The sequence below is a fragment of the Pelobates fuscus genome, chromosome 11 (assembly GCF_036172605.1).
Source record: "Pelobates fuscus isolate aPelFus1 chromosome 11, aPelFus1.pri, whole genome shotgun sequence".
NCBI lineage: Eukaryota > Metazoa > Chordata > Amphibia > Anura > Pelobatidae > Pelobates > Pelobates fuscus.
Window position 1 is genome coordinate 93709895 of NC_086327.1, and position 27336 is coordinate 93737230.

The 27336-nt window shown below is 41.8% G+C and overlaps 1 protein-coding gene across 1 annotated transcript in view; it reads left to right on the top strand.

Moving 5' to 3' along the window:
- NPHP4 (nephrocystin 4) overlaps positions 1-27336 on the top strand; it is a 311285-nt gene that overhangs the window by 115607 nt on the left and 168342 nt on the right. Inside the window, exons 7-8 of the mRNA XM_063435987.1 lie at positions 5485-5669; positions 7860-7986. Coding sequence (XP_063292057.1) covers positions 5485-5669; positions 7860-7986 — 312 coding nt within the window. The remainder of the gene's footprint in view (positions 1-5484; positions 5670-7859; positions 7987-27336) is intronic.

Genomic DNA, 27336 nt, shown 5'->3' on the forward strand with positions numbered 1-27336 from the left:
CTGCTTCCATGTCAATGTGCAATTTTCCAATGATTTGTGTCACTATGGCCCTGCAAACTCATTAGCATCATGTTAATACAGTTCAGCTATTGGATGGATCAACCCTATTCAGATCCTTTATTTATCCTTCAAATAAAACGAGGAAATTATTAAATTATAATCACCAGGAGTCAGAAATACACCAGTCGCTATATTCAATTATATATAATTCTTTATACTGTATTTTGCCTTTTTGGCAAAGAAAAAGGTTTTCTTTAAAATAGTTCACCCTAGGGCTTACTCAACAAACTGTCAATGTTATTTATTATGCTAGGAATTGTTCATAAGGGACAAGGAAATTGTGAATTTAATACCAACATAGTCATATTGGAAATATTTTGCAGCACTGATATTATGGCTTAAAAATTCCAATTCCCTTCTCTGGTCCTTAAAGTGACACTATAGTCACCTTTAGCTTAATGAAGCAGTTTTGGTGCATAGAACATGCCCCTGCAGCCTCACTGCTCAATCCTCTGCCATTTAGGAGTTAAATCCCTTTGTTTATGAACCCTAGTCACACCTCCCTGCATGTGACTTGCCCAGCCTTCCATAAACACTTCCTTTAAAGAGAGCCCTATTTAGGCTTTCTTTATTGCAAGTTCTGTTTAATTAAGATTTTCTTATCCCCTGCTATGTTAATAGCTTGCTAGACCCTGCAAGAGCCTCCTGTATGTGATTAAAGTTCAATTTAGAGATTGAGATACAATTATTTAAGGTAAATTACATCTGTTTGAAAGTGAAACCAGTTTTTTTTTTTTCCATGCAGGCTCTGTCAATCATAGCCAGGGGAGGTGTGGCTAAGACTGCATAGACAGAAACAAAGTGATTTAACTCCTAAATGACAGTGAATTGAGCAGTGAAATTGCAGGGGAATGATCTATACACTAAAACTGCTTCATTTAGCTAAAGTAATTTAGGTGACTATAGTGTTCCTTTAAATTATCAATCTGACATTTGATTAATTACTATTCTGTTCAACTGGATTAGGGTCAGGTCATTTAAACAAAGAAAAGCCCACTTTCAAGCATCAGCATTCGAGAATTAGGGTTAGGGATTTTACGATTAAGAGAGTTATAGTTTGGAGAATTAGGCTTAATGGGTTTTAGGTTAGGTGACTAAGATCATCCTGAGAATTAATCCCAATTGCTCTGAGGCTCTGAGATGCTGCTAACTTGTCAACTCTGAATTTTTCCTTTCACTGTTAAAATATTTCCATTTGCTAAGACTTCATGAATATACCATTTCACTTTGATACTTTGTACTTTTACCCAGAATACTTGCTCCTTAACCCTGATACTAGTGACTATGCAGGTATGAGACATATCTCCAAACATTGTAGTTATGTAATCGGGATATGTAAGAGAGCCTTCTAGTGGGTGTCACCAGTAAACCCCACCCATGAGGTTCTTTTGTGTGAGGCAATTGTCTGCAAACAGCAGTAAAATCACCCAAGTAATCAGGCAGAGTTATACTTGGAGATTAATATCTTCATGGGAAGTTTAGGCATTTGAGGAAGACTATAATTGGCTACAGAAGTGTGTTGGACATCTATAGCCAATTTCTAGATTTGGGTAGGCAATTTTTGGCACTCAAAATATTGTGGACAACATCTCCCCTGATGCTTTGCTTGTATTATGGCTGTAAGAGTATTATGTGAGATGTAGTCTACAACATCTTGAGTGACAAAGATTGCCTACCCTGGACTAGATGATACGTGTACATCAGATAGTTCAGCTGTCATTTCTGTTCCAATTCTCCAATAAGGCAATAGAGATGGCTGTAAGAATATTGTAAACATGTTTTAATTTACATTTTAACACATAATGAGAAAATTATTGCATACTGTACTCAGTGTTAATCTAATATTAGGCAATAATATAAATTGACTGTTTTTTTGTTAAAAACTCTTAATTACAATATCATTATATCTGACTAATCTTCCTTTACAGTGTAATATTTTTTATACAGTTTATAACTTTTACAGCAATTTGGTGAATTTTATAATGCATTGCAATCACCTGCTATAGAGTCTGTCAAGAATAAAAGATGAATTATACGAAATTTCATTTATGACACAATTGTCTCATTTCCCAGTATATATAGTAAATATCAGACCTTCTTTCCGTAATTAGCTGATTTCTCCTTTTTAAACATTGTTATATCATGTTTTATCACAGATGCTGAAATTGGGAGTTGAGATTTGGATATTAGACCTGAATATGTCTAGTGGTATGGGCATGAAGGTTTTATGGCAGACTGGAACAAACTGATAAAATACCTGGAACAGTATCTTGTCATATTAGTGATTTAATTTTTCTGAGACCAGGAAATTAATGTAGCTATTAGTCAAAGTATTCATTTTTAGACATATTTAAACAACCTTCATACTGACGTAACAACTGTTTCCTAAAAAGGCAAGGACTGGAAATTTAATGAAAATGTCTTTACCCTTTCCTTAATTGTTACTGTACACTGAAATTGTATCAATGTTATACTTTTTGCAATCAGTTTGTTGCCAGGGATGATTACTTCCAAATGTCTGCAGCTGTTCTTCATAAACGCTCTTCATATTTAAGCAGAAAGGGGAATCTGGTCTGGAAAACATGATAAAACCTCTTTAACCACCGAGCCATAAAAAAGCACATTAACGTCAAGCTATGATCAGTAATAAACATACACACTTATGTAAATAAAGCGGGACACTTAAATAATTAATAACGAAAAAAAACTATATATATATATATATATATATATATATATATATATAGCAGCTATCCTAGTTTTTAAGGTTTACTGAAAACACTGATGATATCAAAGGAATTAAGGAGCTCTTGAATTAAAGGAATACTCCATGCACAATAACCACTACAGCCTTCCGCTGTCTCATCATAACTTACCTTGGTCCCACTGGATTCCCATTCTGAATTCAGAACTTTACCAGTGTGGGTTGTAGCGGAGCTCCCTGTACCCCAGCTGGGTACCTCTGCCAAGTATTGCTTCCTAGCTGGAACAGGAGAAAACGTCAGCTCTTCTGCCCCGGTCGCCAAGGCTTGACTGGGGTCCTCCTGGAGCCTCTCCGTCCTGGAACAGGATAGGGGACTAGCTCTATTCCCTCCCAGGGACTGGACGACACACAGTCCTAGGAGCTCTAGTCCTTACAAGGACTGTCCCTTTCGAATCCTCCACGAGCTGCAACAAGGTGCTCAACAGTGATTAAAGCCCTTTCCCTCCCAGTAACTAGACGACACAGAGTACTGATTTTAATGAGCCAAACTCTGCCTACTATGCACAGACCCCAGCAGGGGGTCTCCATTGTATTCAGCACAAGCCCCTCCCAGGAATCTCTGGGCCTGGGAGATAATTGTGTTAAAGACCGGTAAGCTAATTATCTCCCAGGAACAGAGAGCCAAACACAAAAATATAAAAACATAAAAGTACCCCAAAACATAATAAAACACAAAATAACCCCACAAATAATACATCTTTAAATAGCCCTGATCTGAGCTCCAATGTTTTCCAAATAGCGCTCAGATCCATGCAGTGTAGGGGAAACACCACCGTGTTTAAAGTTTTGGTTGGCCGCACACATGGTACTGTGCCCAAAATAGTTCCAGGGCATTTGGTGCTTTTGCTGGTAAACTTTCGGGAGCTCCTGCGGCCGCAATACGGGGGTGCTCCATCTGACTCTTAGGTAGTGTTTGTTTCCCTTTAGTCTCAGACACCTTCCCTCCAAAAAGCACTCTCCTGACGAATTTCAAAGTGTTTTAAAACTGTGAACCAAGTTGAACCGGGAACCGCATGGTCGTAACGGAGCTCCCTGTAACCCAATTGCATTCTAAATGGGAAATCAGGGTGGTCCCCTATGGGGGTCGAACAGGTTTCGTTCATATGACCTCTCCCGAACAGGGAACAGGAAAAATACACTAAATGCATACAAATACAAGGGGAAACCACACAAATAAGCAGTGGACATGATATTTAGTGACGGCAGTCCGTCACAATCACCTAATGCCGAAAACAGTTCAAGAGCATACGTGGCTAGGTCCCGCTGAGGTAACCGGGAACCCACAAAGTTCTCATGCCAAAATTAGTTCCATAGTGGTTGTTTGGTTCATGCAAACGGCCGCCACAGAGCTAGCGTTCGGTTCCATTCACGTGAAGGGAAACTTCCGAGCCAGGGGTACCCAGAGAAAGCTACTAATGGCAGCTGGGCATGGTAGCTCCCAACGGTGTACCACAATAGTAGGTGGGCAGGAGGCCGGCTTCCACACTCCTCCAGAAGTCTGTGGCAAACGTACGTGGGAAGGAGCATTTGTCACATGGGTAATGTAAAATTATCAAATATGTGAAAACAATGATGAATGAAGACAGTATTTAAAAGTGTAACTTTTAACTAATCACTTGTATGCGCAATTGTCCTTCAACCAATAAAGTGTTAGAACTAATAGTAATCAGTTAGTTATACATGTGCTACATTTGGAGTAGAAGACAACTGATAATCTACAGGGTTGATGTTCCAGGAGGGATACGTCAAATGGCAAATGATTTAGTAAAATTAGAAAAATGGTCAGAGCTGTGGCAACTGACATTTAATGTGGATATGTGCAAGATAATGCACCTTGGATGTAAAATCCCAAGGGCAGAGTATAGGATATTTGATACCCTTCTAACCTCAACATCTGAGGATAGGTATTTAGGAGTAATTATTTCAGATAACTTAAAGGTAGGAAGACAATGTAATAGAGCAGCTGGAAATGCTAGCAGAATGCTTGGTTGTATAGGGAGAGGTATTAGCAGTAGAAAGAGGGAAGTGCTCATGCCATTGTACAGAACACCGGTGAGACCCAACGTGGAGTATTGTACTCAGTACTGGAGACCCTATCTCCAGAAAGATTGATACTTTAGAGAAAGTTCAGAGAAGGGCTATTAAACTGGTTCAAGGATTGCAGGATAAAACTTACAAGGAAAGGTTAAAGGAACTTAATATAGCTTGGAGGAAAGACGAGACAGGGGGGATATGATAGAAACATTTAAATGCATAAAATAAATCAACACAGTAAAGAAGACTACGTATATTTAAAATAAGGAGAACTACCACATCAAGAGGACATAGTCTTAAATTAGAGGGGCAAAGGTTTAAACATAATATCAGGAAGTATTACTTTACTGAGAGGGTAGTGGATACATGGAATAGCCTTCCAGCTGAAGTGGTAGAGGTTAACACAGTGAGGGAGTTTAAGCATGCGTGGGATAGGCATAAGGCTATACTAGACTTAAGATAAGGCCAGGGACTAATTAAAATTATTTTGAAATATTGGGCAGACTAGATGGGCCGAATGGTTCTTATCTGCCGTCACATTCTATGTTTCTATGATAATCACTGAAATCCATATGCTTATAGTGGCTCATAAGAGACACTTTTAACTTGTGGTTATCTTCTTTTAGAATAATTCTAGAACTGATGGTGCTGTCGTAATAATTCAAGAACGAAGGCTTCATATCGGAGTTCACAATGGCTGGGGATTTGTGCAGACCCCACAAGTTGTAGTTGTTGTACCAGAAACAGAAGTGGTCAGAAAACGTTCCAGTACGAATTTAGTAAAGAAACCTTCTTCGCAACAAAAAATAAGGTATTTCAATCTATTTACAAAAATACACACAGTTATATACTCGGAGCAGTCTGTGTTTTGTCCTTGATCAGCATCCAGTATTCAAAGACACCCAGAAGGACTCTCAAGGCAGTAGACTGTGGATTTTCACTTTATTTATTTTGTTCCTCTCTTTCTTGCCAAGCTTTTAATATTAGGAAACCATGTGTCAAACTGTGTAAAAAGGTCTTCTATAGCTTTTTTTATATGAAAACAAATTATGTTATCAAAGTAGTGCGATGGAATAGAGAAATGCAATTAAATACAAAAGAGTTATGTGAATATTTTGTCGGGAAGTGCACGGCTGAAGTACCAAGAGCAGAGGAAAGACAATTTAAAAGAATTAAAACACCAACTGATGTAAAGTCTTCTGATAATCCCCCTCCATCATGTTTCTTACCTATGGAAGAGGTTCAGTTTAAGGTGGAAATATCATGGTTTATAAGAGTCATTTTAGAGCTGTTGCCAAGCGTCATGAATCTCGTCTATCGTACCCCCATGGTCTGCAACATTGGATGGTGATTGGAGCACAAATGCACTATAACAATTACTACACATCAAACTCTCATTTCTCTCAGAACAGTGGTCCTCCTATGGGAGGTAGAAACAAGATAGAATAAACCATTTAAATAGATAGTTTCAATACATATCTTGGATCACTTCTGGGAACTACATTCGTTGAGATTTGCTCCTTCCCCCATGTTTTGTAAACAATACCCAAGTCTACGGAGTAAAAATGCAGCAAAGGTTACCATGTATAAAAGGTTTTGGGTCCCCCACCACTGTTAATACTCCCACACCACCATGTTACTTCTCTACGATATTGGATCCTTGCTAGCTTAGTAGGAGTGTGGACAGGCTCCACGATGGTCTCCTTCTTTCTTTGGCAGCATTCATCTGTAACTCATCTAATGATATGATCCCATACTTCATTGCACTAATACAGTTCATATGTACTAGCACAGCGTACAATTACACACAGTTTAGTTATGACACCTGTCCACAGCTCTCCTTCCATCCAATTATTCCACCAGGGAAAAGCAGGGTTTCTGAAACTGGACCTCCCTGGACTCCTACCCGTGGTAGGTATTTTTACTTAACATTTGGCTAGCACAGCTTATGGAAAAAATTTTTGGAATTATCAAGTGTGATTATTTGCCTTTAAACCCTATTCTATGTGGGAAAAAAAAATGCCCTCAGTATAAAAATATCCTAATAAAAAGTACAAATATATAATACATTCATTCAGGACGAGTAAATGTGCTATCTGGTTAAACTAACTTGATCCGGGAGCATTCTAAACACATTCGTTTATAAAGCTTGAGTACAAGCAAATGGAAATGTATTATTAAAAATAAAAAATGAAACGTAAAAAAAAAAAAATTAAAATCTTTAGAAAACCATGCTACCTATTGCTTCTAGGTAATATTTATCAGTAAAAATATACCAAAGTGATATTTTAAAGTGTTTTTCATTCTTGTAGGGAGTTATCTGAAAATATGTCTCTCCTTTTTGTATTGATTTCAGATGTCGCAGATCATCTACGTTTCCCATTATTCACACCATTTTTCAGTGAATCTTCATGCGGTATATTTTTTTGAAGCGCAGTTTCACAGTTTTAAACTGTCTAATTGCAGGAAATGACAGACAGATCTGTCACATGTTAATTGGTGAATAAGCTTCAAAACAGCAGAAACAAGACTTAATGAGTTTGACCTTGCCTGTATAACATTAAGGTCTGCATTGATAAATGAATCGTTGTTCAACAAAATACCTGCAAGTCATTTATATAATTTTATTCCTACAAGAATGTTTCCTTCTTTTTTATTTTTATTTTTTTCAAGTGCTTTAATCAAACCGTCATTTGCACGGCTGTTTGTAACCAATGTTCCCTGAAAAGAACAACAAAGCAGATAAAATATATTCAAACAGGTAACAAATCCTTTAGTGATAAAGAAGTACTTTTTTTCTAGGAGGTAACACTTTAAAAACTTTTTTTCAGGTCTCTAAGTGGGATCTATATTATCTAAGATCTCCGTGTTCGAAATGTGTGATTTGTAGTACTGTAGAAAAAGAGCTTTAAATCTTAAAAAAAAATATCTAGGGTAGGAATAGTTCACAAAATGTAATCCTCAGAATATGACATCAAAAACTGACATTGTTTTTCAACAGCTCCACAGTACAAGCCTTAGTGTTAAGGAGCCGCATCCGTCTGCCTGAGATGGTTAATCATCCTGGATTTGCTATCGTCTTTCAACTTGAATATGTCTTCAGTGTGCCTAGTGGAGTCAGCAGTAAGGTATTGTAAGATTATGAATTATTGCTTTTCCAAATGATTCCTATTTAATCACGGCAAATCCCCATGGATCAGCAGCAGTCTGATGTCTCAAATAAAACACTTACAGGGTTACTCACTACAGTCTAAATTGTAGCCAAACTGAAAACATCTCTAAGTCAGCTGCAGTTTCACTTTACTGAATTAATCTGTTAACTGGGTTTAGAATCTGTGTTGAGGTCAACAGTTAGAAATTAACTTTAGAGTTTAACAGTTGGGTTTGAAGGTGGCCTAGTAAGTGGTGTTCAGGGCCGGTGCAAGAATTTTTGGTTACACAGGTGAAGATGCATTTTGCCTGTGTATGTCATAGCCCCCTTTAGTGTATTTTACCCCCCATTTAGTATGTCTCTTACTTACCACAGCCTCTTTGTTTGTCTCTTTCTTTTTTCCAGCCATACAGACACACACAGAGACATATAGACACCGTTAGGGTGGGGAATAGAGGCTGTAGTTGGAGGGATGTGTAGCTGGGGAGTCAGGGACGGTAAGGGGGCAGGGGGTGTAGAAGGGTGACAGGGGCTGAAAGGGGGTTGGGACCACCTTATCCCTGGTGGTCAGGGGCTGCAAAAGGGGGCACAGGGGCTTTAGAAGGTGGGCAGGGTTTGAGGTGTGGGGTCAGGGGATGTAGAGGGGGAGTCAGCGGCTCTAGAGGTTGGCAACGGGGGCAGTGGGGGGGCAGGGGCTGTAAAGGGGGGGACACAGGGGCTGTAGAGGGGGGAAACAGGGGCTGTAGAGGGGGGGCACAGAGGCTGAGAGAGGGCACAGGGACTAAACAATGGGTCAGGGGCTGTAGAGGGAGATACAAGGGCTGTAAAGTGGGATACAGGGGCTTTATGGGGGCACAGGGGCTGATAGGTGGCTAAGACCAGCTTATCCCTGGTCATCATGGACCAGAGGGGCACAGGGGCTTTAGAAGTGGGACACGGGTTATAGAAAGGAGGCAGGGGCTGTGGTGGAGGCACAGTGGCTATAGAAGGGGTGCAGGGGCTATAGAAAAGGGGGCAGGGGCTGAGAGGGGCACAGGGACTATAGAATGGGGAGCAGGGGCTGTAGAAGGGGACAGAGGCTGCAGAGGAGGGGTTAGGGGCTGTAGTGGGGCGTTAGGGACTGTAGAGGGAGGGCAGAGGCTGCTTAAAAGTTTTAAAAAAAAGTGTATCCCCACTTTCCTGAGTCTTACTTTGGACCAGGGAGGGGGTAGGCTTGTCCCTGGCGGCCAGGTGGGACAGGAACAGCCAGCACACAGAAGTCAGTCGGCCGGCCCCTCCTGATGATGTCAGGAGGAGGGGGCGTGATTTCCACTGCTCTACTCCAGGACTCCACAGCACTCCGCTGGGGAGTCTGGGAGAACAGCAGTGAAAGTCACGCCCCCTCCTCCTGACATCATCAGGAGGGGCCAGCCGACTTCACTGGCTGCACTGCGCTAGCTGCACGGAGAGAGAGGTAAATTGAAAAATCCGAGTCCCCAGCCAGAGGCAGGGGATTCAGATTTTTGTGCCCCCTTGCCCTAGCACCCAAAGGCGGCCTCCTATGCCGCCTTATGGACGCGCTGGCCCTGGTGATGTTACAGTTCTGTATCTTTCAAAATCAACATATATATAAATTGGCTGAATCCTATATAGGGAAGAAATAACATAGCATAGTGCAAGACTGTTGGTTTGCAAGGTAAAATATATGACAAATGGCCACTAACTTTCAAAATCAACTTTGTAGGTCCTGTTTGGGAATTTGCATACTCCCTTGTCAGCACAAAGCATATTGGGAGCGGAATGTAAAGAGGCATGATATGTTTAAGTCAGTCCAATCAACTGATTGGCCAACCTTTGAGAAAAGCACTTTATTGTACTGATCTTCTAAGTAGTGGTGGTAATGATGTAGTTAATATGTACCTACAAACATGTATAAAAAAAAAAGCTGGACAGGTCACTTTCCATCACAGTGCTCACACAAATGGACAGCAATGCACAATTATCAGCAGTCTTATTACAGTCAACCAACCCACTTATTGAGTTTGGCTGCTTGAATTTTGTCTTCCATTAAATCCAGCCAAAAACTAAAAAAAAATCAAAATAAAATCGCCCCAAAAAGTTCACAATAGGTTAGCCATTGGCTTTATGTGCACATACTGCTGGTTTATTTTATTTTATAGCATTGTATATAAGTTAGAAAATTATTCGCATTTACCACCATTTTTATTATTTGGAGATAGTGTTGCAAACTATTAGTCTTCCAGCTATTAACACAGATAACACCCTTACTTGGGATCTGCTTTATATTCAGTGCATTTAATATTGTACTATATACTCTGGTTACTATTATTATTTACTTCCTTTGATACACCTTTAAAATTGTATCAGTTTATATTTATTTCAAGGCACACTCCGTGCACCATAACAACTTCATTGGAATGAAGTTGCTATAATGCAAGGAGATGCCCAGCCACCAGCTTACCTCAAGGGGTTAAACGAATTGTAAGACAGTGACTTCCTGGCACCATATCAACTGTGTAGTGTTACATTAAACTTGTTCTATTTTATTAACAGCTGCATCATATCTTGTTACTTCTATCATTTAATACATTGTTGCATTTTTATTTGTATTTCTTAACCACTAGAATAAACTGTTTACATTGAATCTAGTGCTACTTTTTATCTTATATGCATTTATATAGTTATATATGTTTTTAGTTAGTTTTTTTTTAATAGCTTCTCTTCTTTTTATGACAAATAATTTTCATAACTGTTTGTATTATTTATATATACACAATTATTATTACTGGATATATATATATATAAATAATACAAACAGTTATGAAAATTATTTGTCATAAAAAGAAGAGAAATAATAATAATAATAATAATAATAATAATTAAAAAAAATATATATATATATATATATATTTTTTTTTTTTATTATTATTTTTTATGCACCACAGCTTTAAGTATTTTATAACTATGTTCTGTCCATATTATTTTTTACATCTTTATGACCAATATTAATTTCCTGTAACCAACACCATTTGTAGCAATAAAGAAACCAGTTACATAAATATTTAGTAATGTGTCAGAATTTTCAACAGTGTAAATTAACTGCATGCTTCAACATTATTCTCCCGTACACATTTAGATAAATGATTTGTTTTTTTCTGTTTGATACTTTGACTTTACAATATCTCAGTTTTAAATCAAATTCTATCCAGCTCTCATTGGATGCCATTTCTGTGTTACACAGCTTTATGGTGCAATATCTGTTCATTTTGTCTGAAACTAAGTTTTCCGTTTATTTTTTTTATTATTTAACATTATTGGCAATCAGTTCATTGTAATAACACATAGACTTAAGTGTGTTACATACCATGTGCTGTTCGGAATAAAAACATAAATAAATAAGTAAACGATAGAAAGTGGTAGGTCGTCTGCTGTTGTAGATAAGGTGAATTGTTAATAATTGCCAGAGATCTGATTTGCTGAGTTAATCTTTCTGTTCTTTACACACAACTAGCTTTCAATCATATTGAATAGACTCTATTATTTCTTTCAATATCTGCAGGAATTCTAATGTTGATTTTATTTGGTCGCCTGCTCTCCAACTTTCAGTGGATACATTTATCAGTTTGGCTCTCAGTAGACGTTTCCGCTTGTATTAACAATATTAACTGCCTTATTTAATAAAACACTTTTCTATTTTTAAGCGAGCATTCTGTTCATATTTTTTTTATTTTTTTTTATTATTCCTCCTTCACAGAAAATGACCTTTGCCAAAATGTTATGGTTTCCAGTGTCTTATGGCATTTTCTTCAACCTATTAATCTGGAAATTTAGTGTGCTGTTATTTCTACTTAATTTTTCTCTGAGCTCAGTTCAGCTCAGCATTCAATGCACTTGTGGGGTAGCTTTCGGCCTACCACATTTGACTGGTGCATTCCATTTGGACGTGGCCATCTTGGATCTAGCATTATTTTCGGATCAACTGTCTGCCTACCTAAGTGATTTGTGCTTATATATTGCTCTCAAATGTAGCAAATGTCCCGCTGCCCCGGATCTACCTAGCTACCCGGCACCCTCTTGAGCCGGTCATTTCTTACTCTCTGTCTAATATAGATGAATTGCAAGCCACCTGCTCAGACTCCCAGGACGGAGGTTGGGGGGAAAATAAAAAGGAAGTTTCCTCATACATGCTAGAAACTATTGTGAGTGAGGTACAAAGGTGAAAAGCAGCTTTATTGTGTATTGATTCCAGGGCATGCTTTTTGGTGATGTAAAAGTATTCACCTGTCTGAATAAAGTACAAATAATGCTCAGGAAGATATTGAAATCATCTCCAAGTAGAGGTGCTTTTGGACGGGCTGCTTGGCAGAGGCGCCGTGACATCCAGCTGTTTCTGTCCCTCGCACCTCCCAACACTCCTTCTACTCAGAGGAATTCATGGTTTCACCCACAACACGTCATGAATAGAACTTGAGGTGACCACGGATCAGGCAGGTCAAAGTTCACCTCCAGTAAGTTCCTCTCCTTTCTAGAGAATATACAGATTGTTGGTTGAATTTAACTTTTTTTACAGAAGCGGGCAGTTGTGTCAGTTGCAGTTGCGGGCATGATGTCCTGTTTTTTTTTTTTTTTTTTTTGCATGGATGCCTCTCTACTACGTTGTCAGATGCAAGTCATACTGCTGTTCTTTGAAACTTTGGGTTTCATTGTGACTCATCCAAAGTCCACCCTGGTTCCTTCCCAGTGCATTCAGTCCTTGGGATTCAAAAATTATGCAACATCTTTTTTTTCAATGTTTTGTTTTTATTGAGTTTTAGCATGAGAAAAAAAAAACAGTGGGATACAGAAAGGAAACGGGGGTGAGGGTGAATGGTTACACTTTTTCATAACACATTGTCATATACATTCGGTTTTGGTCATTTTATACATGTTGTGTAGTACATATAGTATGTCATACATTATTGTTCAGACAATTTAACAGTGTTATCCTTGTTTTAGTGGTGCTGTCATTACCACTCAGATTAACCACTTGAGTTATGAATTGATGTGTGGTACGTTTGTCTAGTGTGTTGATTTATACATGAACACCCTGCTTCTATTTGTAACATAGTGAGGGTATTAGGGGTTTAGGAGGCGAGGGGAAACATAGGGGTATTTTAACTCATTGCTTAAGATGTACTTCTTACAAAGTAGCTGAGAAAACGAGATATGTGATTGATATATATGTAGCTAGGTAAGGTTGTGTGTTCCTCAGTGGTTATGCCTTCGTAGGTGATGTTTGTGCCTGGTGGAGCAGCCTCTACTAGAACTTACTTTTGAGGTTTTTCACCACTGTACGGACTGTAGGCCAGCTTGCCCAGTGTTTTAGAATATGTTTCTGTTTGGCCCTTCAACTTGTATGCCATATGTTCATAATCAGCTATGTTGTCAATTCTATTCCAAACCTCGAGTGGTGATGGAGTGTGTTTCTTTCTCCAATGGCTAGCTATACTAGTTTTAGCTGCCGTTAAAATGTGTATGAGAACGTGGTTATTCTTGTCCGACAACAATTCTGGGGACAAATGTAGCAGATAGCATTCTGGCGTGTGTGGAATTGTACGGTTCGTTATAAGCTCAATAGCTTTCCCTATTATTGGCCAGAACCCACTTAGTAGGGGGCAATCCCAGAAAATATGCCTCATGTCGCCCCTGTGGAGATCACATCTCCAGCAGGTATGTGAGACTGATGTGTACATAATTGCCAATCTGGTCGGCACTAAATACCACCACATTATCATCTTGCAATATGCCTCCCACTGTGACAGGCTATAGAATACCTTTGTAGTCGTTTGCATTGCTTGTAACCATATTGGGATAGGAATGTTAATATTAAGTTCTGATTCCCACATTTCCATATATTTGTGTTTATGAAGCGGATCTTTATCATTTATAGCTGAATAGCACAAGGATAAAGGTTTTGTTTGTGGACGTTTCCCTATGCAGTGTAGTCCAAAGCTTGTCAATTGTGATTCCTCACAATGACGGGTTTGTAGGGCATGGAGAATATGTTTAATTCTAATATAAGTGAACTCGTCTTTGGAGGGGAGTGCAAACTCCTGCTGTAGAGTTGGAAATGGTTTTAGTACTTCCTCTGTATACAGCTGTGATATTGATAGTATGCCTTTTTGTCGCCATGGTGTCATATTGATGTTATCAGAAAGTTCAGAGATTGTTTGTATGGGGGCAAAGTATAGAATGTTGTTTGTGCCTATGAGTGAACCAGCCCATTTCCTCCAACTTTTTATTAAGAATCTCGTGCTGTTCAATGGACAAGTTTTGTTTGTGTCCCATGTTGTAAATGATTGTATGGTAGATTTTAGTGTGTGAGGGTGGATGCAAGCATTTTCTAGAGATGCCCATAGTGGATGGGTGGTGGGGGATAGTATCTCCAACCCCTGAGCTAAGACTGCTGCTCTGTAATATGCTCTAATGTTTGGGATGCCCAGTCCGCCTTTAGCTGGGGATAGCCACGTTAGACGTCTAGCTATTCTTGGTGGTTTCTTTTTCCAAATGTGTGCGTTGAATATGTTTTGGAATCTATGCAGTAGTTTGTCACTTAACGCTATAGGTATGGTGCGGAATAAATATAAGACATGGGGCAGTGCCCTCATTTTAACAGTGTGAAGTGTTTTTTTTTTTTTTTTCTTCAAAGCCAATCACAATGCTTTCACATAGGAAAGCATAGGATTGACTGAGACTGTCAAGGAGACAGATCAGGGGCAGAGACGGCACAAGCCAAAGGCATCCCTAGCCAATCAGCATCTCCTCATAGAAATGCATTAAATTAATGCATCTCTATGAGGAAAGTTCAGTGTCTCCATGCAGAGGGTGGAGACACTGAATGTCAGTCACAGTGTACAGCACAGCCCCAGGAAGCACCTCTAGCAGCCATCTGAGGAGTGTCCAGTGGAGGTATCACTAGGCCGTAATGTAAACAGTGCCGGACTGGGGATACGAAGCAGCCCTGGAAAAATATCTATGCCAGCCCCATAAGTCATTGTCCTATGTAGGATATATATATATATATATATATATATATATATATATATATATATATATATATATAGGCAATTGAAATGGTTGGCTGCACTCTCGGAATTCCTTAAAACGTAACTTTTATTGAAATATTTAAGAGAAGATCAACGGTTCATCCCCTCTTGTGGACTTTCATCAGGATCATTGCCTGGATACTGGAGCCCTGGTGATGCACCCGGTCACACAACTTTGAAGCCTGAGTGCAAGGTACAACAGCGTTTATTATATATATATATATATATATATATATATATATATATATATATATATATATATATATATATATATTATATATATATATTTCTTCTTCTAATTCAAAATATTAGTTCTTTCAGGGTAATTAAATTATACAGTAAACATATGCACATGCAGACACAGACAATCTTACTGATGCACACAAATAGGCTCATTGACAGACAATCTCAATGACACACACAGACAAGGTTACTGGCGCACACACAAATTCAGCACAGACAAACTCTGATACACACACAAGCTTAATACAGACAAGCTCACTGTCACACACACACACGCTCACTACAGACAAGCTCACTGATGCGCACACACTCTCCCTACAGACAAGCCCATTGACACACACATGCTCCCTACAGAAGAGCTCACTAACACACAGATTCACTACAGACAAGCTCACTGACACACACAAACTCACCAGCAGGCGCACACACACAGAGGCTCCCTCACTAGCAGATGCGCGCGCACACACAGATGCTCGCTCGCTCAATCACTAGCAGATGCACACATACAAAGGCAGACAGTCACTGACACCGAGGCAAACATCCACACATACAGAGACAGGCAGACAGTCACTGTCACCGAGGCAAACATCCACACATACAGAGACAGGCAGACCATCACACGCAGAGGCAGACCGTCACATGCACGCAGACAGTCACACGCACACAGGCAGACAGGCACACACACGCAGACAGTCACACACACGCAGACAGTCACACAGTCAGTCACACACACGCAGACAGTCACACACACACACACATGCAGACAGTCACACACACACGCAGACAGTCACACACACATGCAGACAGTCACACACACATGCAGACAGTCACACACACGCAGACAGTCACACACACGCAGACAGTCACACACACGCAGACAGTCACACACACGCAGGCAGTCACACACACGCAGGCAGTCACACACACGCAGGCAGTCGCGCACACACACACAGGCAGTCGCACACACACACACACACACACACACGCAGTCGCACACACACACAGGCAGTCACACACACACACACACACAGTCACACACACACAGGCAGACAGTCACACACACACACAGTCACACACACAGTGTGCCTGTGTGTGTGTGCCTGCCTGTGTGTGACTGTCTGTGTGCCTGCGTGACTATCTGTGTGTGACTGTCTGCCTGTGTGTGTGTGACTGTCTGCCTGTGTGCGTATGTGTGACTGGCCTGCTTCTTACCTCCACATCCCTTGGAGGTCCTCGAGGCCGGTTGTTGGGGAAGCATGGACTCCTTCCTGCTTCCCATGCTGCAGTCAGCCAGGCCCCCGCCGCACGATAAGCTCCACCCCCGCCTCCCAGCGAACTCCGCCCCCACATCACACTAAGCTCCGCCCCGCCACATTTTTGTAAAAAAATTTTTTAATGATCCCGGCCGGCCATGTGTGAGCTGTGCCGGCCGCCTGGCTCCGCCTGCTCCCATGGTGTCCTGTGCGGCTGCAGAGCTCGCACATGGCCGACCAGGATCACAGGAGCCTGATTGTCACACATGCACGCAGACAGTCACTCACACAGAGTCACTCACACAGAGTCACTCACACAGAGTCACTCACACAGAGTCACTCTCAGACAGTCACACACACGCAGACAGTCACACACACGCAGACAGTCACACACACGCAGACAGTCACACACACGCAGACAGTCACACACACGCAGACAGTCACACACACGCAGTCACACACACGCAGACAGTCACACACACGCAGACAGTCACACACACGCAGTCACACACACGCAGTCACACACACGCAGTCACACACACAGACAGTCACACACACACGCAGACAGTCACACACACACGCAGACAGTCACACACACACGCAGACAGTCACACACACACACACACACACACGCAGACAGTCACACAGGCAGCCAGTCACACACACACACGCAGACAGTCACACACACACACACGCAGGCAGCCACACACACACACACGCAGAAATTCACACACACAGGCAGTCACACACACAGTCACACACACAGGCAGACAGTCACACACACACAGTCATACACACAGAGGCACACAGTCACACACACAGTCACACACTCACAGACACACAGTCACACACTCACAGACACACAGTCACACACTCACAGACACACAGTCACACACTCACAGACACACTGACCTGCTTCTTACCTCCACATCCCTTGGAGGTCCTGGAGGCTGGTTGTTGGGGAAGCAGGGACTCCTTCCTGCTCACCATGCTGCAGTCAGCCAGGCCCCTGCCGCACGATAAGCTCCACCCCCGCCTCCCAGCGAACTCCGCCCCCACAGCACACTAAGCTCCGCCCCGCCACATTTTTTTTTTCTTTTTTTAATGATCCCGGCCGGCCATGTGTGAGCTGTGCCGGCCGCCTGGCTCCCCCTGCTCCCATGGTGTCCTGTGCGGCTGCAGAGCTCGCACATGGCCGACCAGGATCACAGGAGCCTGATTGTCACACACGCACGCAGACAGTCACTCACACACAGTCACTCACACACAGTCACTCACACACAGTCACTCACACACAGTCACTCACACACAGTCAGTCACACACTGACAGTCACACACTGACAGTCACACACAGACAGTCACACACACGCAGACAGTCACACACACGCAGACAGTCACACACACGCAGTCAGTCACACACACGCAGACAGTCACACACACGCAGTCACACACACGCAGTCACACACACACGCAGTCACACACACACGCAGTCACACACACGCAGTCACACACACACGCAGTCACACACACACGCAGTCACACACACACGCAGTCACACACACACACGCAGTCACACACACACGCAGTCACACACACACGCAGTCACACACACACGCAGTCACACACACACGCAGTCACACACACACACACACAGTCAGTTACACAGGCAGCCAGTCACACACACACACACACGCAGACAGTCACACACACACACACGCAGACAGTCACACACACACACGCAGACAGCCACACACACACACACGCAGACATTCACACACACAGGCAGTCACACACACAGGCAGACAGTCACACACACACAGTCATACACACAGAGGCACACAGTCACACACACACACACACACACAGTCACACACTCACAGACACACAGTCACACACTCACAGACACATAGTCACACACTCACAGACACACTGACCTGCTTCTTACCTCCACATCCCTTGGAGGTCCTGGAGGCTGGTTGTTGGGGAAGCAGGGACTCCTTCCTGCTTCCCATGCTGCAGTCAGCCAGGCCCCCGCCGCACGCTAAGCTCCGCCCCCGCCACCCAGCAAGCTCCGCCCCCGCATCACACTAGGCTCCGCCCCGTCGCACATTTTTTTCTTTTTTTTAATGATCCCGGCCGGCCATGTGTGAGCTGTGCCGGCCGCCTGGCTCCACCTGCTCCCATGGGGTCCTGTGCGGCCGCAGAGCTCGCACATGGCCGGCCAGGATCACAGGAGCCTGATCCCAGTATTCCGGTGGGCCAGTCCGTCCCTGAATGTAAATGAGACAGCACAAGCCAAAGGCATCCCTAGCCAATCAGCATCTACTCATAGAAATGCATTAAATTAATGCATCTCTATGAGGAAAGTTCAGTGTCTCCATGCAGAGGGTGGAGACACTGAATGTCAGTCACAGTGTACAGCACAGCCCCAGGAAGCACCTCTAGCAGCCATCTGAGGAGTGTCCAGTGGAGGTATCACTAGGCCGTAATGTAAACAGTGCCGGACTGGGGATACGAAGCAGCCCTGGAAAAATATCTATGCCAGCCCCATAAGTCATTGTCCTATGTAGGATATATATATATATAGGCAATTGAAATGGTTGGCTGCACTCTCGGAATTCCTTAAAACGTAACTTTTATTGAAATATTTAAGAGAAGATCAACGGTTCATCCCCTCTTGTGGACTTTCATCAGGATCATTGCCTGGATACTGGAGCCCTGGTGATGCACCCGGTCACACAACTTTGAAGCCTGAGTGCAAGGTACAACAGCGTTTATTATATATATATATATATATATATATATATATATATATATATATATATATATATATATATATATATAATGTGTATGTATATATATTATATATATATGTATATATATATATATTATATATACATTTCTTCTTCTAATTCAAAATATTAGTTCTTTCAGGGTAATTAAATTATACAGTAAACATATGCACATGCCGACACAGACAATCTTACTGATGCACACAAATAGGCTCATTGACAGACAATCTCAATGACACACACAGACAAGGTTACTGGCGCACACACAAATTCAGTACAGACAAACTCTGATACACACACAAGCTTAATACAGACAAGCTCACTGTCACACACACACACGCTCACTACAGACAAGCTCACTGATGCGCACACACTCTCCCTACAGACAAGCCCATTGACACACACATGCTCCCTACAGAAGAGCTCACTAACACACAGATTCACTACAGACAAGCTCACTGACACACACAAACTCACCAGCAGGCGCACACACACAGAGGCTCCCTCACTAGCAGATGCGCACGCACACACACACACAGATGCTCGCTCGCTCACTCACTAGCAGATGCACACATACAAAGGCAGACAGTCACTGACACCGAGGCAAACATCCACACATACAGAGACAGGCAGACAGTCACTGTCACCGAGGCAAACATCCACACATACAGATACAGGCAGACCATCACACGCAGAGGCAGACCGTCACATGCACGCAGACAGGCACACACACGCAGACAGGCACACACACACGCAGACAGGCACACACACGCAGACAGTCACACACACGCAGACAGTCACACAGTCAGTCACACACACACAGACAGTCACACACACACACACACATGCAGACAGTCACACACACACACACGCAGACAGTCACACACACACACACGCAGACAGTCACACACACGCAGACAGTCACACACACGCAGACAGTCACACACACGCAGACAGTCACACACACGCAGACAGTCACACACACGCAGACAGTCACACACACGCAGACAGTCACACACACGCAGACAGTCACACACACGCAGACAGTCACACACACGCAGACAGTCACACACACGCAGTCACACACACGCAGTCACACACACACGCAGTCACACACACACGCAGTCACACACACACGCAGTCACACACACACGCAGTCACACACACACGCAGACAGTCTCACACACACAGTCAGTCTCACACACACAGTCAGTCTCACACACACAGTCAGTCACACAGGCAGCCAGTCACACACACAGGCAGTCACACACACAGTCATACACACAGAGGCACACAGTCACACACACACACAGTCACAAACTCACAGACACACAGTCACACACTCACAGACACACAGTCACACACTCACAGACACACAGTCACACACTCACAGACACACAGTCACACACTCACAGACACACTGACCTGCTTCTTACCTCCACATCCCTTGGAGGTCCTGGAGGCTGGTTGTTTGGGAAGCAGGGACTCCTTCCTGCTTCCCATGCTGCAGTCAGCCAGGCCCCCGCCGCACGCTAAGCGCCGCCCCCGCCACCCAGCAAGCTCCGCCCCCGCATCACACTAGGCTCCGCCCCGTCGCACATTTTTTCTTTTTTTTAATGATCCCGGCCGGCCATGTGTGAGCTGTGCCGGCCGCCTGGCTCCACCTGCTCCCATGGGGTCCTGTGCGGCCGCAGAGCTCGCACATGGCGGGCCAGGATCACAGGAGCCTGATCCCAGTATCCCGGTGGGCCAGTCCGACCCTGAATGTAAATGCTGCATTTTCTCTGAAAAAACAGTGTTTACAGCAAAATGCCTGAAGGGAATGATTATATTGACCAGAACAAATACAGTAAACTGTAGTTGTTCTGGTGACTATAGTGTCCCTTTAACACTGAATATGTCACATTATGATCAATCTTTCTCTAAATCCATAAAATAAAAGTAGCATACAACAAATAAGTTTAGAATTACCAGTATTTATTCTCTGATGCAGCATTTATCCTGGCTTGTTGTGTTTATTGTGTTCTTTATCATTGTTCACTTATCTTTATTCTGCAGTGATTAACTTATGGAATAATTCTTATTTGTGTGCTATTCTAAATACTGTATTTGTCTGATATATTCCTTCACTGTTGGATTATTTTTTTCCCCTCTAAAATGTGAATTATTTTGTAAAGCAAATTGTCACTTGGTGACATAAGCAGTGCTCCATCTTTATTCTTATCTCTTAATCCTTTAGTTATATCCCAAAGTAATCCGGTAGCTCTGTACATGCTTCTCTGCAAACGTTTATACACATCTGGTGAGATCATGAAAGTCATTGCATCCTCTGAAACGGAAAACTAACTTTGGTTTTGCTTTATTTCTTTTGATGTTACATTGTTAAAGAAAACAAAAGAATATATAAATATATATTCTTTTAGATAGATTTTTGTGAAATATTACATATATTTGATGTTATGGGGATTTTCAAACATAGATATTGTAATCATGGCTAGATCGGAATCAAACCTGAATATGGGAAGTGGGCTACTAGGGAGGGCAGGTATACTGGTGCTGGACAGGGTAAAATGAGACTGTGGTACTGAATAGGGGAGGGGAAGAATGGCCCACTGGTATAGGGCAGGGGAGATGGCCATGGTGCCTGGAGTCATGTGACCTTGAGTCTGTATGTGCAGAATTAAATGCTGCACATACAAAGTTTAACCCCTTAATCTGCTGAAGATGTGCCTCAACCTCCATCAGCGTTACTGGGGCGTCATTAGTCCACTCAAAACAAGAGTGCATATTTTATGCATATTCCATTCTGTGCTTATTTCATTGTGTAGAGTTGCATTCATTGGCTGTGAACAGCCCTGCAGAAATGGCTGCATGTCACTGGCTATATAGGACCCTTAGCTACACAGCGGGGATCCATGTTAGAAGACAAACCATTGCAAAATGGTTTGTCCCATTAATGAAAAACCGGGCCAGGATGCTCCAAAGGGGAGGGGGGCAGTAACGTAAACTGTAAAGGAATACATCTGACTGTATTTAAACACTTTACAGATAAACACTTTGAAGCTTTCCTTTAATGTACAAGTGTCAGAGCACGGTTCTCACTTACCTGGGACTCCTTCACCAAGTCTCTCTCTGCGGCTGACAGTCCCTCTTTGGCCGTGGCCCGTGGAAGAAGAGCTGGCATCCTGACCTTGTGTGCAGTGGCACATCAGCTCTTCCCATTTCGCAGTGGCCTACAGTTGCTCCACAATCTTATGATGTCACGGGTGCACGGCTAAAGAACAGCCTCTTAAAGGGGCAGGGGACATAATGGGTAGAAACCAATTAACCAATCGAGTGGACGAGATGTGAACCTCTCTCCTATAAAATCTCATATCAACATGTAATACTGTGCTTACTGTGGTGTTAACTTCAGTGTGCCTAATCTACCTTATCTGATTATCTGGTATTTGACCCTCTGCTAGACGTATAGTCTGTGAGCATGTTCTGCCTGCCCTGACCTTAGGCATTCCCTGACTACATGTTTGTGTATTCCTTCTGTACTTCCTTTGCCTTATTCCTGCTACCTGGGCTCCTCCTATCAAAAATACGTAACAACAAGGGTGAACAAGGAATAAAAATAAGTAGTACAAAAGAATTACCTTAAAGCTTATCTACTCTTCCAAATGTTCCCTTATTCATGGTGCCATTTTCCATGATTTTCTTGGTTATTGCTCCCTGTTGATTCCTTAAATTCATGCATTTAATGTAAGCTGCTATGAGCTGGCAGCATCAGATGAGGCAATAGCTATGCACTTATGGCAGATGAATACATATTCAACCTTGGTACCTAATTACCAAACTGAGTATTTCTAAGACTATTCTTGTCCTTGAAATCTAAAATAAAAAATTGTAATCTGTTTTTGAAGGCACATTTAGAAAAAAAAATCTCTAAGGTGACAAACCAATTTCTATTACAATGTATTAAGAACTCTTGTGTTGAACAGTTTAACTTAGAGATTATTAAGTGACTAATCCATTTTACACTGCATTGACGTGTGCGCAAGCGATATGACTCTAATATGGCAGATTTCTCGGCCATGAGAGATTCTAAGACATTTACAAATGTGCCTTTTCAAACCTTTCAGAGACAATAAAGCATATTCATTACTAAAAGCAAAGTAAATATTTCAAGGAAAATGGATTATTCATGTGATGTGAAAACATGTGAAAGAGAAGAAAACTCACAGGATTCTTAAAAAAAACAAAACAACTACGGTAATTAATAATTGCAATGAGAGTGCAGAAACAGTATAGATTTTTAGACTTTTAAGATTCCACATAAAAAAAAACCTAGCTTTTTTATTATTTTTTTTTTTTAAAGGGTTGCCTTCTTTAGATCAAAGGTAAACATTTAAGTGAAAGTGTTGGGTGAAGATTTAAAGTCCTTTGTCCTGTGTAAAATCTTTTTAAATCCTGTGGTTATAACATCAGGATAGTCTTCTTACTGTATCCCGATCATCCCACTACGTCTTGAGTTTGATCATCTGTGTGTACTTAGAGAAGCATAAATTGCAAAAATCTGCAAATCCAATGATTCTCAAACATTGGACATGTACCATGTACCATGTCCCAGCGTCACATGCTGACGCCATATGTCAAAATGTCAAATAGATTCAAATTCAGAATTTCTTTGTGTTCAGAGCGCCTTGTGGCTGTCTGTCCGACAGTCACTAGTAGACGTGGAGATTGCATAATGTAAATAGTGCCACTGTTATATACACATATACACTGCTCAAAAAAATAAAGGGAACACAAAAATAACGGTCATGCTGGAGGATGTTGCAGGCAGCAGAACGTTCTCCAAGGCATCTCCATACTCTGTCATGTCTGTCACATGTGCTCAGTGTGAACCTGCTTTCAACTGTGAAGAGCACAGAGCACCAGTGGCGAATTTGCAAATCTTGGTGTTCTCTGGGAAATGCCAAACGTCCTTCACGGTGTTGGGCTGTAAGCACAACCCCCACCTGTGGACGTCGGGCCCCCCACCTGTGGACCTCCCTCATGGAGTCTGTTTCTGACCGTTTGAGCAGACACATGCACATTTGAGGCCTGCTGGAGGGCTCTGGCAATGCTCCTCCTGTTCCTCCTTGCACAAAGGCAGAGGTAGCGGTCCTGCTGCTGGGTTGTTGCCCTCCTACGGCCTCCTCCACATCTCCTGATGTACTGGCTGGTCTCCTGGTAGTTCCTCCATGCTCTGGACGCTACACTGACAGACACCGCAAACCTTCTTGCCACAGCTCGCATTGATGTGCCATCCTGGAGGAGCTGCACTACCTGAGCCACTTGTGTGGGTTGTAGACTCCGTCTCATGCTACCACTAGAGTGAAAGCACCACCAGCATTCAAAAGTGACCAAAACATCAGCCAGGAAGCATAGGAACTGAGAAGTGGTCTGTGGTCACCACCTGCAGAACCACTCCTTTATTGGGGTTGTCTTGTTAATTGCCTGTAGTTTCCACCTGTTGTCTATCCCATTTGCACGACAGCATGTGAAATTGATTGTCACTCAGTGTTGCTTCCTAAGTGGACAGTTTGATTTCACAGAAGTGTGATTGACTTGGAGTTACATTGTGTTGTTTAAGTGTTCCCTTTATTTTTTTGAGCAGTGTGTGTGTGTATATATATATATATATATATATATATATATATATATATATATAAAATTTAATTGAAAAAAATTGTGGAAGGCTTCAGAAGCAACATATATGCCCCAATATTACTAAAGGACCTCTGAAGTGTCAGGAACACAAGCTTGTATTCTTGACAATATAGTGCATCTGTGGCTGTTCAAGTCCTTGACCCCTCTTAGATCGCCCTAAAAAAGGACATTTTACCTATCTTTTTTTTTCCCCATGCTGCACCTGTCTCACAGTGGTTGGGGCTGAAATCATCAAACATGATCTCAGCCAATTCAATGCTTTCCCATTGGGAGGCTATTGCTCATGCGCAACAAAATGCCACACTGCTATAATCGGCATCTCCTCGTAGAGATGGATCGAATCAATGCATCTCTATGGGGAACATTCAGCGCCTCCATTGTTTTGCCTGTTTTGTTTATTTCTCATCTCCAAAATATTTAAAGGTATTAATTTTAGTAGTTGAATCTGTGCTATCAAATAAGCTATTGACAATGTTTAAAAGTATCCACCATCCTTTGCAGCCATTTTGAATATACAAAATCTAATTAAACCGCTTTTAAACTCTTGCAGTATAGATACGTTGCATGCTGATTAGCCTCATGTGTAAGCAGAGTTTACTTCACAGTTCTAGACAAAAGAACATTTCAGTTAAGTACATATTGCGGGAAGGGATATATCTACGGTAATCATGATAGCTCAAAGAAGTTCAAAGCAGGCAGATGGTGATGTATTATTTCTTACTTTGTTGCAACATAACATATAGACATTGTTGGTTCAGCTGATTGATGTAAATGTCATATTGATATGACAGGTTTGCTTTAATGATGTTGCAACTATGCTGAGGCTCTTCACTTTGCTGCTGTTCTATGTCTTGCAGCCCCCATGTTGAAACACATAATACAAGGAGTAGCGTATCTATTCTTCAAACTACCAGCTCAGATTCTTGTAAAGATAAAGGGTTTTTCTTGTAATCCATAAATAATGCAACCCTTTTAATTGAAAAATTCAGTTTAACTCCTAAAGGACACAGCTTCAAAAGTAAAAGGCCAGCAGGACGGAACATTTCCGTCACGTGTCCTTAAGGGGTTAAAACAGTGGTTAAAGCATTTTTTCTCCAATTGAAAAATCAATTTTGTTTTCTTTTTTCCATAGTAGTACTGTTCCTAGTTTTACGGCCATGCACTCTTAGCACCCTTTCTCACCTAACAGGCTGTCATGCAACATGTCTGCATATAGTATCATTTGGGTGTTCTGCTAAACATCATAAAGAATGGATATGGGAGTTTGTGTGAATTCATCCAGTCTTCAGTATTCACTGGTCATGTTTATCCACTGACTTCCTGACCCAGTGGCATAACCCTAGTCTGGAAAATCATATAACCGCAAACTTGTTGCTGCTATAGCATAAGTATGTGAATGTGCTGGACTATAGAAAAATATCTGTGCCTCTGCTCCAATGGTACCAATCAACACCTCTACTACTATGCCACACCAGAGTTAGCTGAAAATACCTCTCCTCTTCTACTTTTGCTAATCCAGATGTTAGCAACAGAAGTTACCTTATTACGTAAGGGAAACCTGTCATGGTCAAATCTACTTTAGCTTTGTTAAAATAACTTCAAATTCCATATATACATTGTGCTAGCGGTTTTGCTATACAAATGTATAGATTGGTAGAAAAACCTTTTAAAAATATACATTTTTTTTCCTCCCATCTGTCTCTCAGTTCCCTGGCAGAAACTCGATGCCAAGGAATTGAGATACAGATAGAGCAGAAGAGGTCCCTCTACTCTCCACCCAGCATGTGCTTTGGTTGCTATGGTAACTCCCATCTATGTAAGGTGATTGCTGAGGGGGAGCAGAGGACCAGGTGAGAGGTGGAAGTTTCCTTTTAAGTGTTAAAATATGATATGTACAGAATTGCTTCTCCAAGTTTAAATGCCAGAATAAAAGGTCAACCCAATTTGTTTCAGAATTAATTTTATTAAATATATTTATTACAGTATTTGATTACACTGATTATTTGATGAAGTGGCTTAATTGTAGAAGAATTTTTTTTTTTTTTTTAATCATCTTTTTATTGTTTCTTAACATGCAATATTATCTGTAGCACTAATTTGAATGGTGTCTTCATTTTACTTGCTAGTAAATATTTTACTGAGGTCTCTCTTTTAACCCCTTAAGGACACATGACATGTTTGACATGACATGATTCCCTTTTATTCCAGAAGTTTGGTCCTTATGGGGTTAAAGTGAACCTGTCACAACAGGTTC